Here is a 17,814-nt window from a genome sequence, read left to right as displayed (position 1 = left end):
ATTTGGCCACACTCTAGCATGCTGGTTTTAATGTTTTCCAAAAGCAATGGCCTCTTCCAGCAAATGAGACTTGAAAAAAAGTATATATAGATTTAGATACACCGGTATCATTCACAGATGTTCACAATGATCATACCAGCTCCTTTCAACTGCTCTTCTTTCTTCTTGGCTTCCTTAAAGCCGGCTGCAATTGCTACTACTCAACCCTCATTACAGTAGGTTCCTCAGCATTCATTTGGGTTACTCAGTCCTCTATCAACCTCCCTCTCAATGCTTCCACCTCTTCAGTGAACCTACTACCATCTCCCTTTGAAGGTGACCTGCGTCTCTCAGCTCCTCACATTAAGGCAGAGAGCACTAAGTAGGGTTTCCCGCTGCAAAGAAATTGGGTGACCTCTTTCTCCGTGCTTAGGCTGCTTGTGACACACCCTGCCAGGCATAGGTTGGTGCTGCAAATTACTGCATTACCACATGCATTTGTCATGGCAGTTGCTAGAGGATCCCGTGGAGGTCATAAACAGCAAGCTGGAACTTCAGGCCTTTGACCAGATTGACGACGAAATCAAACTCATCGGCTACTTCAAGGGAGAAGACTCAGAACGTAAGATAAACATGTTCCTTGTGGGCATTGGAGCTTGCCTGGGAGCTCTAGGGGCTGGGCACTCGTTGCTCTGCATGAAGGGTATTGTGGTATATGTCAGCCTGTGACAGAGTGAAAATTGCTGGAGGATGTGTGTTTGCAGGCAAGTTTCTGCTGGTACAGTGCATGACCCCAGTCCTACACCAACATGGGTGACCCTTCTGCAAGGTGTCTGCTGGCAAGAGAATGGCCATAATCCAGGGGCTCCTGCAGTAAAGTGAGTTTACCTTCCCCAAAAACCAGCTGAGGTCACAGTTACACTGAGAGAGCAAAGAAAAGGAGCAAAGTGTCCCTTGTAAGCAGTGAGCCCAAAGGATGAAAGAAGGAAGAAGGGAAAAGGGTGGGGAAGAGAAAGGGGGACACACATTAGATACTACCACTACTGGCAAACATACAGCAGCAGTAAGCAGGGCTCTTAGGGGTGGCCTGGCAGAGGCACTGACCTGTTCCTCCTTGCTGGTTCCCAAGACTGAGAAGAAGCTGGTCCCGTGCCCTGAGGGATATGCAACTAGGGACCATTCTGGGCAAACCCAACTTTCACAAGCCAAGAAAAATCCTCACATGAGAAATTCCCTGTCAAGCCTCTGCAGTCTCCTCTGCCAGCCCCAAGTGCTCTCCGGGCAGTGCTGGCAGTGTGCACCCTACCCTGGCATGTTCTGTCTTTAGCAGAAAGACACGTATTCCTATGTTAATAAGCCTGTCTCGGTTTGAAAGACAGGTATTTGCTAAGGAAAGGCAAGAACCCCTTCCCTGAGATGGAGAGTGCAACCCCCTCCTTTCCAATTATTATAGTTTGAAATCAGGGGCTTTCAGGCATAATATATAGGATGTAGGAATAACAGTTCTTTACTAATATATCTAACAAGGCAAACAAAAGAAACAACAGCTATAAAAATTGACAACAAAACAGAACAGTATAAGCCAGTTCCAGTCCCTTTGAGCCGCAGGCTCCCTCTCCCTGTGCTCAGTTCCCGGTGCTGTGGGCAGGGCAGGTCCCGCTCAGCTGAAGGGGCTGGGTGATGGCGGCAGCGGCCCAGGGGTGAGAGGGATGGGGAAAGTGACTCCTCCCTCACGGTGTCGGTCGTGGTGCTTGGCAGAATGTCCGGAGGTAGTAGGATGAAGTGGGAAAGCAGCAGTACAATGTCTGACAGCAGGGAACGTGGCTCCCGGCATTAGGATGGCGGGGAGGATGCTAGGTAGGAGCCCCGGCCGTCTTCCTCCGACTCCACGAGCGAGCGAGAGCGAGCCCGGGCCCCTGTCCCACCTCCTTTTCCGGTGTTCCCCCTGTCCCCACCCCCCTTCGAGAGAAACTGTTACTAGCTAAGGTGTAGCCACACATACTTAGCATAACAATGGAGGAAATTCCACAGAAAGAAAAGGGAACAATTCAACCCCTAACAAAGCCACATATCACCAGGTCTGCAATGCAACAGCCCACCCACCTCTCCGTCTTTCTCAAATTGTGCTGCAGGGCAGCGCTGTGACCCTAACACTGTTCAGTAATAATTACTTGGAAGAAAGGTGGGAAATGCTTGTTGTAAAATCCCCTGCAGGCTGGGAACATCTTTCCCAAATCCTGAGGTTCAGGAGGACCTGGTAGCAGTTACAGTAAAAACCTACCTGATTTCTGCCCCATCCTCCTGCAGCGGGAGAAGCATGCCTAATCACACTTGGTGACTGGTTAGGGAATGGCTGCAATCCTTAATGCTGGAACAACTCATTGTATTTGCCAGGCTGAACTACCCCCAGACCTGCTTCACAGAGCTGCTGATTTCAGCCCCAGTTAAGTATGGCATGCTGGGCTGTGCAGCTTTCCTAAACACTGTGGGACTGCACAGAATATTCCTGCACATGAAATCATCCTTCTTTGTAAGGGTGGAAGAAACATTGGGCAATCACTTGACGGAGTTTGCAGGAATTTGTATTTGTTCTTCCCCAATGCCTTCTGGGCTGATCAGAGTGTGGTCAGCTGCCTGTGAAATATCTTCTTCCCCTTTTCTCCTTCCAGATTTCAAGGCATTTGAAGAAGCTGCTGAACAATTCCAGCCCTACATCAAGTTTTTTGCCACCTTTGACAAAGGGGTAAGCATCCACACATCTTCATGGTAGCTCACGTATGCCACCATCTGTTTGCTGAGAGCTCAGGGTGTTCCCAGATTTGTCTGGTTTCAGCTTGCTGTTTTGGGCATTCCTGGATTTTGCGATGTTGGTGTCTGCATTGATATTTTGGCCCTATTGCAAGATAAAAGGCCATTTCTGCAGCGTGGAGGCAGGTCCTGATGTGGGTTTGGAACCCAGCACCTCCAGGTCTGCAGGCCCTAGGCTGTGGCTTTGCTCTGCCCCACTGCTTGACACCAATAGTGTAGGGTGCATCAGTGGGTTTTTAAACACAGAAAGATACAGTCTATTTTGTAGGCCACCCCAAAGAGTTCATGCTCTGAGAGAGCAGCTCTGCCACCAGCAAAGATTCTGGTAGGCAAAGAGGCACATCAGGTTCTCTCACCTGTGACTTCTGCACTGCAACAGGTTGCCAAGAAGCTAGGCTTAAAAATGAACGAGGTGGACTTCTATGAACCCTTTATGGATGAGCCTGTTCACATCCCTGATAAGCCTTACTCAGAAGAGGAACTGGTTGATTTTGTGAGAGAGCACAGAAGGTATGTAGCATACAGGATATTCCTGGACAAGGCAAGTTGATCAAGGGGTCTGTCATTGTGACCTTGCCTCTCTAGGGCATCACTCTCAAAAAAAAAATTAGGATGATGACCGCTTTTGATGATTTTCTGACCCAGGTTTGAAATGGTGAAATTACTGTTTTTTTCCTACTCCCAGAAGTGCAAGTAATCTGCATAGCAGTCACAGTTCACCACAATGGAGCTGTGATAACACAGTTTCCCTCCTCCTGCTCTTCCTCCTCCCTGGTTAGTCCTCACTCAAAAATAGAAATACCACTCAGGACAGTGACACAGGTTTCCTGCTGCTCCTACAGCTGCATTTCTCAGTAGACATTCAAGGGACCAGACGAGTTTGAGGAAAGCAGGGCCATCTCATTTAGAGGGGGGATCTCAAACCAGACTCAGCTGGAGGTCTGTGTTCACACAGACAGGAGATCATCTCCAGAATCTGAAACTCACCAGAAACAGTTCTCTGCTTTTTCTGAAATATAAAGGGCTCCTCTATGTTCCATGTATCCACAATTCACTTTGCTGACCTTCTAGGCTTCTCAGCCTTAGTCCTTCCCATTTTATTTTCCCCAAGCTCTTTCTGTCAAGCAGCAGCATCAGAAGGCTGATTAAACACAGCCATCTAAATACTATCCTAAGGAAAATTCTTCACCAGCACAAAATTGCAGTGGAATTACCCCAAGTCTTAGATACATCAAGATATTTTGTGGTGCTTAGTAGAAGCAAGGGGGTGGGCCATGTATTTTGCAAGTGCCAAAGCTCAGAAATTAATTAAAAAGAGTCCATAAAACCATATATCTGAAACCCCAAACTTGCCAAGGTGCTGCCATGGCAGGGGAAGAAGCCTGGAGTGACAGTAATATGTTCCCAGTAGTTCATGCTGGGCTTCTCAGTATGCCACCAGTAAAGGACCTAAAGCCACAGGCTGGAATTAATCAGACATGGAGACGATCTGTAGATTAAAATGAAGCAACCTCAACAGTTGCCATATGCTGGTTCCTTATAGGCAGCTCAGCAGGATATTTCCTGCAGGAAGGTATAGTGGCTCTCTCCCCCTCACACAGCAGACTTTCTCTCTTCCTAGACATGGACTATCCCTCCTCGGACACGCAAAGCCCCACTGCCATCTCTCCATCCCACTGAAGGATCCCCATCACATCACTGAGAAAAGCTACCACTGGTCAGCTGTACCCAGTCTTCTTGGCATGCCTCAAACAGCCCTTCCAAAACCAGCTTTCCCATTACTGTGCCCAGGCAGGATTCACTACCACTTCCTCCAACCCTGCACAGAAACTGGGATTTGCTGAGCTTTCATTGCAACCTTGAGACTGGAGCTGAAGCAGGTGCCCAGGAGGAGCTCTTACACAGCCTCCCAGCTGAAGCTTCCCTGCACAGCTGCAGGCTGTGGTGGGAAAGTTCATCCTCTCCACAGCAGGTCAGGAAACGAGTGCTCAGCACTGTGGGGTGATGCATCCGTGGCTGCACAGATGGGTGTCCAGCTGGGCACAGTGGTCACCGCCACTCCAAGGTCTCAGCCTAGATTTCACTCTCAGCTGCACAAATACAAATTACATGGTGCAGTCCTCTGGGCTGATGTCTCTTCCACATGCAAAGTGCTGGGGTTGGACATCCACTTCTCTGCAATTGTGGTCTAGCAACACGGGGGCTGAATTCTGCTCCCCTTACTTACCCAAACCCCACTTGCCTCACTCCTCCAACACAGGGAAGTATCCAGAGTCAACGTAGCAATCCGTACACGTGGGTGTGGCCAGATCCTGCCCACTGAGTTTCCTTTCTCCAAGAGCTTCCCCCAGAGAACAGATGAGGAAACTGTCTTAAAAGCCAAGTACAAGAATGCCTAAATACATAATATGCACTCACCTGATTTAATCTCTAGTTTTGGACTTGCTTGTTCAAAAATTGTATCCCTGATCTTGTGCTTAGTGGCTATGTCATCAATTTCTATAGCTGTTTTTACCTTATTTATGTTTTGATGCTGAATGTACCAAATGGTAATGAGTTCAGCAGCTAAAATACTCATTGTATCAAAAAAAATTATTATTTTTTTAGTTTATACCTGCTACCTAATAATTTCTCTGGGCACCTACTAACTTTTGTCTTAAGAGGAACAATGATTTATACTTAAGGTTATCTATAGGGAGAGAATAATAGAATATTCTGAGTTGGAAGGCACCCACAAGGATCATCAAGTCCAACTCTTAAATGAATGGCCTGGGCAGGAATCAAATCTGATAACCTCTAATGTTATTAGAACCTTAGCCATGTTCTAAGCTACTCATGGTTTCTTTACCATTCCCATTTTTTTAGAATACCTGCCAAAACCCTCTTCAGTAACCACTTTTACAAGATAAAGTATTCTTATCTATTTAATCTTCATCAAATAGAGGTAATTCCATACCTTCACTCACCACTCCCACATTTCCAATTGCCTTTTTCAGTTTTTCCATATCATTTCTGGAATGGGATGACCAGAGCTACACATAACTTTACTGTAAAAGCTATTTTGTTTTACTCCTTGGCCATTTCCTAACTGCTTGTGACTTTCTTTTGGCCTTTTTCCTTTGGAGCTGATTCTTTCTCAGTTTGTGACACCTGGGCCCTTTGTCTGAGAGGCAATAATTAATTACAGCTAATTTAGAACCAATTGCTGCACCTGTACAATCAGGGTTGGTTTTCTGCAAGTGTGTTACTTGCTATATCCCTATCATGCAGACAATCAAGTCTCAGGAGATCCTCTGTATCAACTCATAGCCAGGCCTTTGTTGGTTGCCAAAGAATTGGGTATGATAAGCAAATGCTGCCATATTCCTATTTCCCATCTTTTTCAGATTATGTGAGGATATGTTATGCATACGATCATGCCAAAGAATATGCTATGGATCTTAACTGGTTAATTCCCTCTGTCATGAAAACTGACCATTCATTTCCACCCTTCAGTGTTATTAATCCACAGGAGATTCCCCTCCTCTGATCTAACTGGAACTCAGTTCTGTGGCTCCTCAGGTCTTTTAGGAACCTAGAAAAAATGTTCCCTTGTTTCCATTGCTCTGTTTGTGAGGCAAACTGAAGCAACAGGTTAAACATCTCACTTATTCCACCTGGTTCTGGCAACACTCCTATCAATCTGTTTTAAAACCTCATGGACTGGCACTTCTCTTTGCAGCAGGTCTTGGGACAGGTCAGCTAGAGAGACCTGCTCTGTTGGGGGATCCTCCCCAGACAGCTGATACCACAGCAAGCAGATGTGCGAAGGATGATTTGTGCTTTTCTGCTATGGCTTTGTGTTCCTTGGGTGCCCTCTCTAACACCCCAGTCAAACTCTCAGCCTGCCAGGCTCTCTGACAGGCTTCCTGCTACAAATGCGTCTGAAAACATTTGCTATGAATATTTTTTCCTTTATGAGCTACTTCTAAAAAAAATTTGCTTTGACTAGTCTTAGGGTTTAGTGGTTGTTAGCATCCAAATTTTCTTCCCAGAGTTTATTCTGTCTTCTTTGCTTCAGCTGAGGTGGGAAGGATTTCTGTTGTGAAATTATGTGGGGTGAAACCAGGAGAAAGGGGGGACAGAGCCCATAAGGAATGTCCCAGGGACTCCAAAACAAAAGTGAATGTTGTCTCATGCTCTCAGCAGACAGAAAAATCTGCCATGTGTGGGACTAATGCATCAGCACATCCCAGCACAGAGAGGTGTCTCATCTTCCCAGCCAGAAATAGTGGCTGCAGTGACTCCAATGGGGCATGGGCAGCATTTTAGCATCATAAATAGACACATAAATTGACTTACAGTGCCCCCATTCGTGCATTCAAAACGTGGTGGCTGACTCCAGCCACAAGCCAAATGTGCCATGGTGAACTTTCCCGTGATACTGACAGTGTAATGTGTGGCAACGCTGGATATGTCCTCAAAGAGTGTTTCTGCCTTCCTTTCAGGGCCACCTTGAGGAAGCTGCGCCCAGAGGACATGTTTGAGACATGGGTAAGCACATTGTGGCAACCACTGTGTCCTCTTCCAGCTTCCAACAAGAAACTGCTGCTCAAGAGCTCTAGCCTCTGGCTAGCAAAACATTACCTTTTCTTCCTTGCAAAGCTACTCTCTTCTGGGAAAAAGGGAAAGCCTTGCCTGTGATGCCTAGTGCCTCAGTTCAAGCAGGGTGCTTAAATGCTTTGCATAGCAGTGATGGAGAGCTGCTCCTGCTTGCTTCACAGAAAGAAGAGAGAAAGCTAAGCAGTGGGCCAGGCAGGTGTGGGGCCTGTGTAGTGGTCCTGCTGAAGGATGCTCCATCTGTGCTAAGGGACATCAGTGCTGCTGGTGGGGTGATTTCAGTGGCCTGCTCACTGGGTGAGCTATGGAGATTGCGCAGATGTTTCATGGAAACTCACAGAATCGTAGACTGATTTGAGTTCAAAGGGATCTTAAAGATCATCTGATTCCAACCCCCTGATGTGGCAGGAACACCTTCCACTAGACCAGGTTGCTCAAACCCCCATCAAACCTGACACTTCCAGGGACTGGGGCATTCACAACTTCTCCGGACAACCTTCACCACCCTCACAGTAAAGAATTGCTTCCTAACATCCAGTCTGAATCTACCCTCTTTCAGTTTAAAGCCATTCTCCCCTATCCTGTCACTACATGTCCTTGTAAAAGTACCAGAGCAGTTGTACAATTCGAAATGGAAGTGAAGGCAGGCAATAAAGTTAATTATACAGATTTCAAAGCAGACTGTGCATTGACTGCACTACTCACAGTGCAAGCAAGATGCAAATCAGCAACTGTGAAGAACTAACCCATATATTGGCCCCTATCACACACAGAGGACTCTCGTGGTCTGCAGGAGTGGGGAAGAAAAGAAGGATGAAAATGAAAGAAAAATTGTATATAACGAATTATCCCTTCACTGTGAGTGAATATGGTATTAAAAGCTAGTCAGACGGTCTCAAGTGCCAGATGAATGCTGAAAAACAAAGCTGAACAGGTGCTTTACAGACAGCAAGGAAGATGCAGTCATTCTTCCAAAAGGCTCAACACATGTATGACAGCATTCAGATGTCCCCTTCTTGGCTGTGTAACATGAAATGTCGTGGGACTCCAAAGCGGCAAAAACCTTGGGAATTCTTTAATACAGCAAAGCAAGAGGTAATAAAACTGAACCAGGAGTTGCGAGTTACTTAGGCATGATAACTTTTTGTTTTGTTTTGAAATACAGATTCTGTATAGAACACAACTTCCAAGATCCTCCAAAGCCCCTCAAAGGTTTTTAATGGAACTTCAGTGAGTCCCAAATTACATATGCAGTGGTTTCCCTTTCGTACTGACATATTCTAAAATAGCCTCGCAAAAACTGAATTCCCAGTGGTGGGATGCTTGCTCAACCAGCAGCCTGGGAATACAGAGCTTGCCTCTGCTAGCTCATAGCTACAGAAGTCGAGGGGCTGGATTCTGATCTCACTGCAAGTTCACAACATCCTCGCTGCCTTCACTGGAGTTAGTCCAGTTTTGTTTGCTACCTTGTAGGCCAGAATAGAGCTGCATTATATTGGTATATACATGTAATTATATCTGGCATATAGATATATACTTTTTATTTTGCTGTCTGACAATGCTGCTGGCAAATATGAAGAAAAAGCAACAGTGTAAATTTTGCCAGCTGTAAGTGGTCTGAATCCCAAGTAAATCTGCCTAGAATGTTCTGGTGAGAACACATTCCCTGAAGACATCCACAAAGGCTGAGCATCCACTATTGTTTTTAAAGATTATGTTTTCCACTTAATCTTTCAGGGTTTTTTTTCCCTTTCAGTATTTGATGGTGGCTTTGTCACCTCTGGGCTCAGAAGGGAAAAGAAATTAGCATTTAGATGGGAATTTTTTCTTGCATTAAAACTAATTGAATTGGAAGCCAGGACCAACAGAAGGTGAGGAAGGCAAAACCGATCCATGAGATAATTCAGAGATGACATTCATAGCAGGCGGATGATGAACTGGCCAGCAGATCCATTGGCCTTTGCCAATATCATTACTCATGTGTTTCACAGAGAAAGGTAATCCACCAGGCTGTAATTTCTGTCTTCCACTCGTTGCAGCCCTGAAATGAGCCTCCCATTCAATTTCACTCACTGCTCACAGAGACCCTCACCTAAAGCAGAGACACTTCACCTCCAAAAAGGGGCCCAAATGAGCCACCTTGCCTCTCATATTGTGAGGCAATTGTGAGCCCCAAAGGAACATGTTTTAGGGCTGAGCATAGTGGCAGATATTTGTTTCCTTGCAAACTATCCCCTGGGAGCTGAAGAAAATTTATGAGGGTAGGTCGCACAGGCATGAAGGTAGAGCCTCTCTTTTTGTCCTAGAGAGCCCTCAACCTTTTCTGCAGAGAAGCTTTTGCCTCACATCATCAGAAGCTCCCTTGCCATTGCCATCATGCTGCCCACCTCCTTTTTATCTGAAGAGTTTCAGCAACTCTACACAAACTACCCCCTTCAGCACTAAATACCTTCATGAGTCAGCCTCACCTCAGCTCCCATTTCTGGTTTCTCAGTGGGGCTCTAGTCAAGCCTCTCTTTGTAACTGTCCTTTTTGAAGGCATCCCACTGCTCCTCATCTCCAGCAACCACCCAGACTCTGTCCTCCCTCCCTGGCCCTTCAGTAATAGTTGTGTTGTTTCCAGGAGGATGATATGGAGGGTATCCACATCGTAGCCTTTGCTGAAGAAGATGACCCAGGTAGGAGGTCATTTTCTTACTTCTATAACTCTTCATCCTTCAAGAAAGTGTATTTTCATGTGCTTTGTTCGCATTGTAAACACCTACTGGGTGTTTATGCTAGCAGGTGTGCTAGCCAGGACTCAAATTCTGAATAGAAGTGGATGATTGCCTGGGATAAAAAAGTAATTCCCTCCACCCCAGTACGAGGATTCATTCCCTAATTCTGCATCCATTTTGCTGTGTGGCTGTGGAAGAGTGCTGAGGGCTGGGTGTGGGATGGGCATGCGGGAAATTCAAAGCCACCAACTCCTGAAAAGCCGTGGCATGAGTGCTTCTCAGAGCCATCAGCAAATTGGAAAGCTTTGGCCTCTTGGGGCTCAGTTCCTCCTCACCACGAGAAAATAGTGACATTGTTCCACTCCACGGAAGGATTATGGAGCTTAATTAATGTGTAACTAATTTCAATACCCAAGGAGGATGCTTGAAATTAAAAGCCTTATTATCAAAAGAAAGTGCTGGAAGACAGCATTGTAATGAGAACTATAAACAACTCCTGTGTGCACAGGGAAGCTGGAAACCCCACAAGGAAAAAGTGCCTGTGCATTTGCAGGAGAGTTGCAGTGGTTCCTATATAATTTCAGATGGTTTTGAGTTCCTGGAAATCCTGAAGCAGGTTGCCAGGGATAACACCGATAATCCCGACCTGAGCATTGTCTGGATTGACCCTGATGACTTTCCTTTGGTGAGCAGCAGAGGCTTTGCCTTTCTTGGTTGAATTTTTGAATGGCGTGGGCCTGAGGGGGTGTGTGGGGGTGTGCAAGTGCACACACCAGTGCAGGAATTGCCCCAGGGAATCTGGGACAGGGAAGGATGGGAAACCAGACCACAGGCCATCTCCTTGAAACTTGCTGGTTTGGGTCTGCCTCCCAAGAAGGCATTGTCTTGGGAACACCCCTGGAGTCGATATTTTCCTTTGCCATGTGTGGCAGCCCTAGTGTGCGTCCAGCCTCTCCTCTCTCCTGTGCACACATGGATGCACATTCCTCACTCCACAGCCCAGCTGACTGAACTAATGCAACAGGGCCTTGCAAGCACCCCTGTCTGAGCCTTGTGTCTCACTCCTGCAGCTCATCACCTACTGGGAGAAGACCTTCAAGATCGACCTGTTCAGACCACAGATCGGGGTGGTGAACGTCACGGACGTGAGTAGCACGTGCCCAGCAAATTAAGTGATCTCAAAATTAGGGTGCTGGAATGGTTGGGCCCTGAGATACACTGGAATCAGTGGGATTTCCATAGTTAAGTGCAGGTAGAACAGGCTTTTCCCCTGGGGAAAAATATGAAGAACTCACCAGGGGTTTGTAACACCTGCCACAGGGTTTCTAACACCTCCAAGGTAGGGCTTGAGGGCTTTAGTACGAGTGTGTTTCTGCTGCCAAATCACACGCAAACCACATCTGCCGAGGACAGCACCAGCCTCTGTGTCCTGGGATTCAGGGCTTTGCCCAGTTCTGGTTTTAAGGTCTTGCCTTTCCACCCTGACTCATGACACACACCTCTGTCCATTCCCTGCTCTGACAGCTTGGGTGGTTTTGTGCAGAAAAAGTATGTGTAGTAGGAAAAGAAAATAATGTTTAGGGGAGGAGAAAGAGGAGGTTGTTTTTTTCTACAGAAGCAATAGGGCACAGCTTGAGTGTAGGAGGGAAAGATTGTCCCCAACAGACGACAGGGAGAAACTGCACAGCACTGCTGTACAGGTAGTGCTGGAGGGATTTGGGTGGGAAGAGGAGACTTGCCTGCCCCACACCTGGTAACAGTGAAGGTTTCCACACCATTTCACAGGCAGCAACTGCAGAGGGAGTCCTGCAGAGGCAGGTGCTACTTTGGCACAGCTGAGGGAGCAACACTACCCACAGCACCCATAGATGTGCTACTGGGACAGCTTTCTAGCAGCTACTGTTTTCACTGTGGTTGTCTTTGAGCCACAAAGCCATGGGACTGATCTCATGTTGTCCACACACTGTGAGCTTTTAAGGCAGGTGGGAGAGGGACCTGTCTGACCCTCAGCAGTAGAGCTCTCAGGAGAGCTGCTGAGTGCTATGTAACTTGTTTCAGAGCCCTGACACAGAGGGAAACCATTCTTTCCTTTTTCTCACAGTAACAGTCCAGATGATTAGAGAGCCCGTAATGCAGCATGCTCCTGCCTGGCTTACCTATTACCTTAGTTTATTTTAAATGTTTAAGTGCTGGGTGTTTGTTTTAATCTTTATAAAATAAACCAGTGTGAGTATGTGTCTCTGGAAGCAGAAATCTCTCCACCAAAGAAGTGTTTGTAAATTGGTGCTTGACTTCATGTTTGAAATTTGAGTCGTAAGTGAACTTCATGTTTCATCAGAAGAGAGCAGTAAGGGATTTAAAATCGGGACAAGTGTGTGGGGCTGGGTGCTGGTTTGGCTCAATACTGACTTTGCTTCCAGTCTCCACATCCTCTCTCCTGTATCGCTTGAGAAAAAGAGGGACAGCGAGGGTGTATGGGCTGGTTGTGCCTCCTGTTGCTGCAAGGCCATAACATGGGAGATGTGGTGAGGAAGGCAAAGCAGTGGTATTGTGAAGAAAGCAGAGCCCCTGGATCTTGCTCATCCCACTGAGGGAGTTGAGAGGCTGACTTGGGAGTCACGGAGTAGTTTGCAGCCTTGGCTGCATGTGAGCTTTTTGCCTGTAATAGAGCAGTACTCCATCAGACCATAGGACAAACACCTAGAGAGTGAAGACCCAGTGAGTTAATGCTTCTTAGTAGAATTGTTAAGGGAGAGACAAAAAGAAAAAGGGCCAAAATAGCATCTGAAAAAGCCAGAAAGAGAGCCTAAGTCTTCCAGTCTTCTGCCCTTAATGTTAGCCCTTAGTGCAGTATCTCCCTTCATTATATTTAGTGTGACCGTTCATATTTAAGTCACGTCAAAGCTACATTAAGCAGCAATGGATGGAAGTTCGTGAAAGTAGGATTGTCAGCGGCATGAGAATCATATAGAAAGCAGAATTAGGTAAGAACATATGCCTTATTATTCAGCAGTCACTCAGAGACCTGTAAAAATTCATGCATTATCTGGCTTTGATATAGTAAATGTTTCAGGTTGTTAATTACAGTATTTGAAGGTTTTATTTCTGTCTTGGTTTGAAAGACAGATATGGTCTAAGGAAAGGCAAGAGCCCCCTTCCTGAGATGCAGAATGTAACCCCCTCCCTTTTAATTATTTTAGTTTTAAATCAGAGGCCTTCAGGCAGGAGATGTGGGGATAAGACTAACAGTTCTTTACTGATATCTAACAAGGCAGAAAACAACAACAGCTATAAAAATTGACAGCAGAACAGAACAGTCTAGCTCCGCTCCAGTCCCTTCTGGCCGCAGGCCGTCTCCCTGCGCTCAGTTCCCGGTGCTGTGGGGGCAGGGCAGGTCCCGCGCAGTTGAAGAGGGCTGGGTGATGGCGGCGGCCCAGGGGTGAGAGGGGATGGGAAAGTGACTCCTCCCTCACGGTGTCGATCGTGGTGCTCGGCAGAGTGTCCGGAGGTAGTAGGGTGAGGTGGGAGAGCAGCAGAGCGATGTCCAATGGCAGGGAACGTAGATCTCAGCGCTGGGGTGGCAGAGGAGATGCCAGATCCGAGCACGGGGCGTCCTCTCCCTCCACGAGCCCAACGAGAAAGAGTTCCAGCCCGCTCCCGACCCCCGTCCCACCTTTCCTTTTTCCGGTTTCTCCCCCCTTTCCCTCCACCCACCTCCCTTCGAGAGAACATTACCTTAAGGTGTAGCCACTTAGCATAACAATGGGAGAAATTCCACAGAAAGAAAAGGGAAGCATTCAACTCCCAACAATTTCATTCCTCTTAAGTCTTTTTTTTATTCCGAGAGAGAGATTTAAGAAAGTTCTAGGTTGGCGGGTGATATCTAAAACAAACATTGAGCTCATTTTGTTATTTCAATGTTACATCACTGCATTCAGCCAAGTTACACAGGTACAAAGTGGGACTTACACAACAGAGTGAAAATAAACATTGCTGTTGGCTTCAGTAGACATAACCTTCGTGACCCCATCTCTTCTGTAAAAACCTGCCAATGCAAACACTAGAGCTCCCAGCAGCCCCAGCTGATTCATCACGTTGTGGTGACTGTGGCTCAGGGCCATGATGCCCTGTAAAGTATCACTACTTTATTTGCATAGCACCTTCTCAAGATGAAATGGAGTTACTCCTCTTCCCATTATTTAGAAGTGTCACTTTTTTGCTGCACGAACAGTCCTGAGGTTAGGGACGTGAACATTTGAGTGAAGCAAGAACTGCATGCCTCTCCAGAGTTTTTTTTCTTTATTACAGTTTTGGTGATTTAGGAGAAAAGTATTGTATGGGAGACACAGCTTTCCTTGAGCAGAAATTGGTCTGGCTTTTTAGCAAGCCATAAATCAAAGAGAATTAGGTACCATAGACAGGGAAAGAAGTTGGATGCATTTGCTAAAGCTGGTAGTTATCTTCTGATATGTTAAGATACTTCTGCAACATCAAATGCTGAATGAGATAACCTTACAATGCCTCTGCAAAACAGGAGGCTGATCCTGTTTCATGGAGAGGAGACAGTGAACAGAAAGGCATTTGCCCAAGGAATCTATAGCAAAGCAGAGAGGAAAACTTTCATTTCTGGACCAGAGAGATCACATAAGCTTGCTGTCCCTGGGTAATAGTCACATATTTGTCGTTGTCTTCTTACTGAATTATCCCATCCCCTTTGGTTTATGGAAGTAATGCAAACAGCTGGAGGGAAAGAGCAGGGGCACCTTCAGTCCAGGGCATTTGTGTTTCTCACTCTTCAGCTCAGATTCATGATGTGCCATCTCAGCCATGCATGGGAGCATGGCTGAGATGATCTAAGGGAATGGTCTTCCGAGAGCAGGAACTATTATCACACATGGAGAGTCCAGAGCAAGATCCTGAGGCAAAAGTAATTGTAAAAGAGGTTGGGGAGAAAGGGTGCTGACAGTGAAGGCTCCAAGGAAGAGGTCCCAGAAGGGCTGCGGATAGAAGGAGGGAAACACTGTGATGTCCTGCAAACTGGGGTGATGCAGCGTGTGCTGGCAGAGGTCTCTTTGATCTCTCTTTATGTAGACTTGGAGTCTACAGAACTGTTCAGATAGAGTGAGGAATGCATCAGATGGGCAATGCTGCTGCTCACAGCTATAGTGGACACAAATCTCATCAGGGCACACAGCACCACACACTCCTGCAAACCTGCTGAGCAGTCCCACTGCCCTGGTCAGACACAGCAGCACTCCAGGGGGAAGTGGGAATCCTGATGCATGGGCAGACAGACGCTGTGGCTGAGCCTGCCCACAGGCTGTAGAAAGAGGGAGACAATGCCCTGCACCCGTGCTCCAACACTCACCCCCCCAATAGCCATGTACCTCCGTCTCTTCCCTGTGTCGCTGAGGGCAGCTAACCCATCTTCACCTCTCCCCACAGGCTGACAGCATTTGGATGGACATCAGAGATGATGACGACCTGCCCACAGCTGAGGAGCTGGAGGATTGGATAGAGGATGTGCTTTCTGGGAAGATAAATACCGAAGATGATGATGATGATGAAGATGACGATGATGATGACGATGATGATGATGATGATGACGACGATGATGACGATGATGACGATGATGATGATGACTAACTGTCACTCTGTGCAGTTTGACTTGTGGGGCCCAAGAGCCCTCGCTCTGAGGCAGGTCCCTCCACTTGGAAGACCTATGTTTGAGCATCAGCAAGCACCACTGCTCCTCTTTTTTCCCGGCCTCGCTCCCCTTGCCCTCGCCCTTGCTGGGACCCCCTCACCTGATTCCCAGCGGTGCTGAGCCACCAGGACTGCCCCTGTGGAGGGCAGGACCTGCAGGCACCCAGCACCGCTGCACATCATGCCTCCTTAGTAAGGACAGTAGGAATCTTCAGGGAATCTGCCCCGAGTGTCCCAGGGCAGGAGAAAAATGTCTGCCTGCTTGCTGCCAGAGGGATGCAGGGAGCCAATTTGTATTTTCTGTGCTCATCAGCCCAGCACTTAACATCAAAAGACCAAATTTCACTTCAAGACATAGGGAAAACCCTAACTGCAAAGTTTAGCTCTTTTATTAAACGCAATCCCCTTTGCAGCTACTCTGCCAAGACCACTCAATCCTGCAAGTTCTGCTGTGGGAATCTGTAGCTACTCCCTAACATGCTGAGAGCCAGAAAAATGCTTTGGGAGGGAAGGGAGGTTCTAGGGATGTTATTAAAGTTTTCAGTGATTCCATATAACAACAGGATATTTTTGTCTGGCAGTGCAATGCACTACTAAACACAGGATCCCCTGTCTGAACCTCTCTCTTCTTGAAAGCTCAGGCCACAGCTGGAGTCAATGCAGGGGGCCTGACATGAGACACAAAGCTCATGAGCTCCTGAACTGCTGGACAGGCTGGTCCAGCTCTGATCCCAATGTGAGTCCAAACCACTGAGCCTGAAGATCGTGGCACTGAGCCAAGCCAATGGAAACAGGCATAGGGGCCCTCCCTGATGCACTCCTATTCCCCATGATCTTCCAGCTTTTGCTGACCCTTCACCCAAAGCCCGCATAGCATCTTTTCCCATGATCAAGGTGCTGGGGGGAACACATCCATCCAAACATATTGGATAGCGGATGAGGTCCTTAGGGGTGGGAGCAGTGGAGGGATTCTGTTTGGCTTTTGAGTATTTAGTTGCACAGTTACTCCCTGCTTAGAGACTTAGATATCCCATGTGAGAAGCCTCTTTTGACTGCAGGAAGAGAAGGAGCTCAGGATACCAGTTTGCAGTCAAGGGGGTGACTCACAAAGCCAAGGGTCTCTACCACGGTCCTGACGAGTGCAGCACCATTCATATGCAGGTCACTGTGGCAGCATTAGGTCTCACTGCTTTCCCATGCTGGCAGATTTCAATTGTCTTAGCTTCTTATGTTTGGCAATAGTGCAATGAATGGAGAGTTCAGTGATGGTTTTATCTTTATGAATACATTTACAAAGATGTTCTCCAGTTGTTCAGAGTTGCTAACACAGGTAGTGTACACATCTCCTCTCTTGCTACAAACGAAAACATTGTTCTGACCATCCTTATACTGGCTTAGGACAGAGGTACGTGATGTAAGGGGAAATAACAGCACGAGGGACAGAAGAATCAGAGTTACACAAATGTGAATTAGCCTGATGAGAAACAAGGTTTACACACTATATATTTTCTTTATCACACAAACTGCAATGCAAGATTTTATAGATTTTTATAGATTTTTTTTTCTCCTGCCTGTTGATCAGTTTCTTTGACTCTCTCTCTCTCTCTCTCTCTCTCTGTTAGCTGAAATAGAAATTTGAAACTACTGGTATAAAAAAGCTGAAGTATTGATATGTTCCCATGTGTGCCATATTCCTTTGTGGAAAATGCCAGTATGAACAACACATAGCTGGATTTCTTTCTGTCTCCATGCACTTCAATGAATACTGTGCTAACATGGTAGATGACTGTAGGCCACGTTAGCTCCTTGTTGAGCCTCAAACCCTCAACAGGTGTTTTTCAGATACAGCCTGTTAGAAGAATAGACAAGGCGGCAAAGCTCCCACATCAACCATTTGCTCTTCCATGCTTCCTTATGATTGACTGGAAGATGAACCTGTTTGTTCAGGGAGAAAAATCAAATTATTGCTCTGGGGTGATGAACAACTTTCAAAAGTTTTGAAATT

General features: G+C 46.7%; 1 protein-coding gene across 1 annotated transcript in view; it reads left to right on the top strand.

Annotated features, from left to right (window-relative positions):
* Positions 1-17,479, top strand: part of CASQ2 (calsequestrin 2) — a 34,757-nt gene extending 17,278 nt beyond the window's left edge. The window contains exons 4-11 of the mRNA XM_014890301.2: positions 490-601; positions 2,649-2,722; positions 3,167-3,297; positions 7,275-7,320; positions 10,010-10,064; positions 10,688-10,788; positions 11,174-11,248; positions 15,549-17,479. Coding sequence (XP_014745787.1) covers positions 490-601; positions 2,649-2,722; positions 3,167-3,297; positions 7,275-7,320; positions 10,010-10,064; positions 10,688-10,788; positions 11,174-11,248; positions 15,549-15,749 — 795 coding nt within the window. The 3' untranslated portion in view covers positions 15,750-17,479. The remainder of the gene's footprint in view (positions 1-489; positions 602-2,648; positions 2,723-3,166; positions 3,298-7,274; positions 7,321-10,009; positions 10,065-10,687; positions 10,789-11,173; positions 11,249-15,548) is intronic.
* The last annotated feature ends 335 nt before the right edge of the window (positions 17,480-17,814 follow it).

Source organism: Sturnus vulgaris, chromosome 2, assembly GCF_052056855.1.
Source record: "Sturnus vulgaris isolate bStuVul1 chromosome 2, bStuVul1.hap1, whole genome shotgun sequence".
NCBI lineage: Eukaryota > Metazoa > Chordata > Aves > Passeriformes > Sturnidae > Sturnus > Sturnus vulgaris.
Note: the sequence above shows the minus strand (reverse complement) of the source record. Positions and strands in the feature narration are given on the sequence as shown.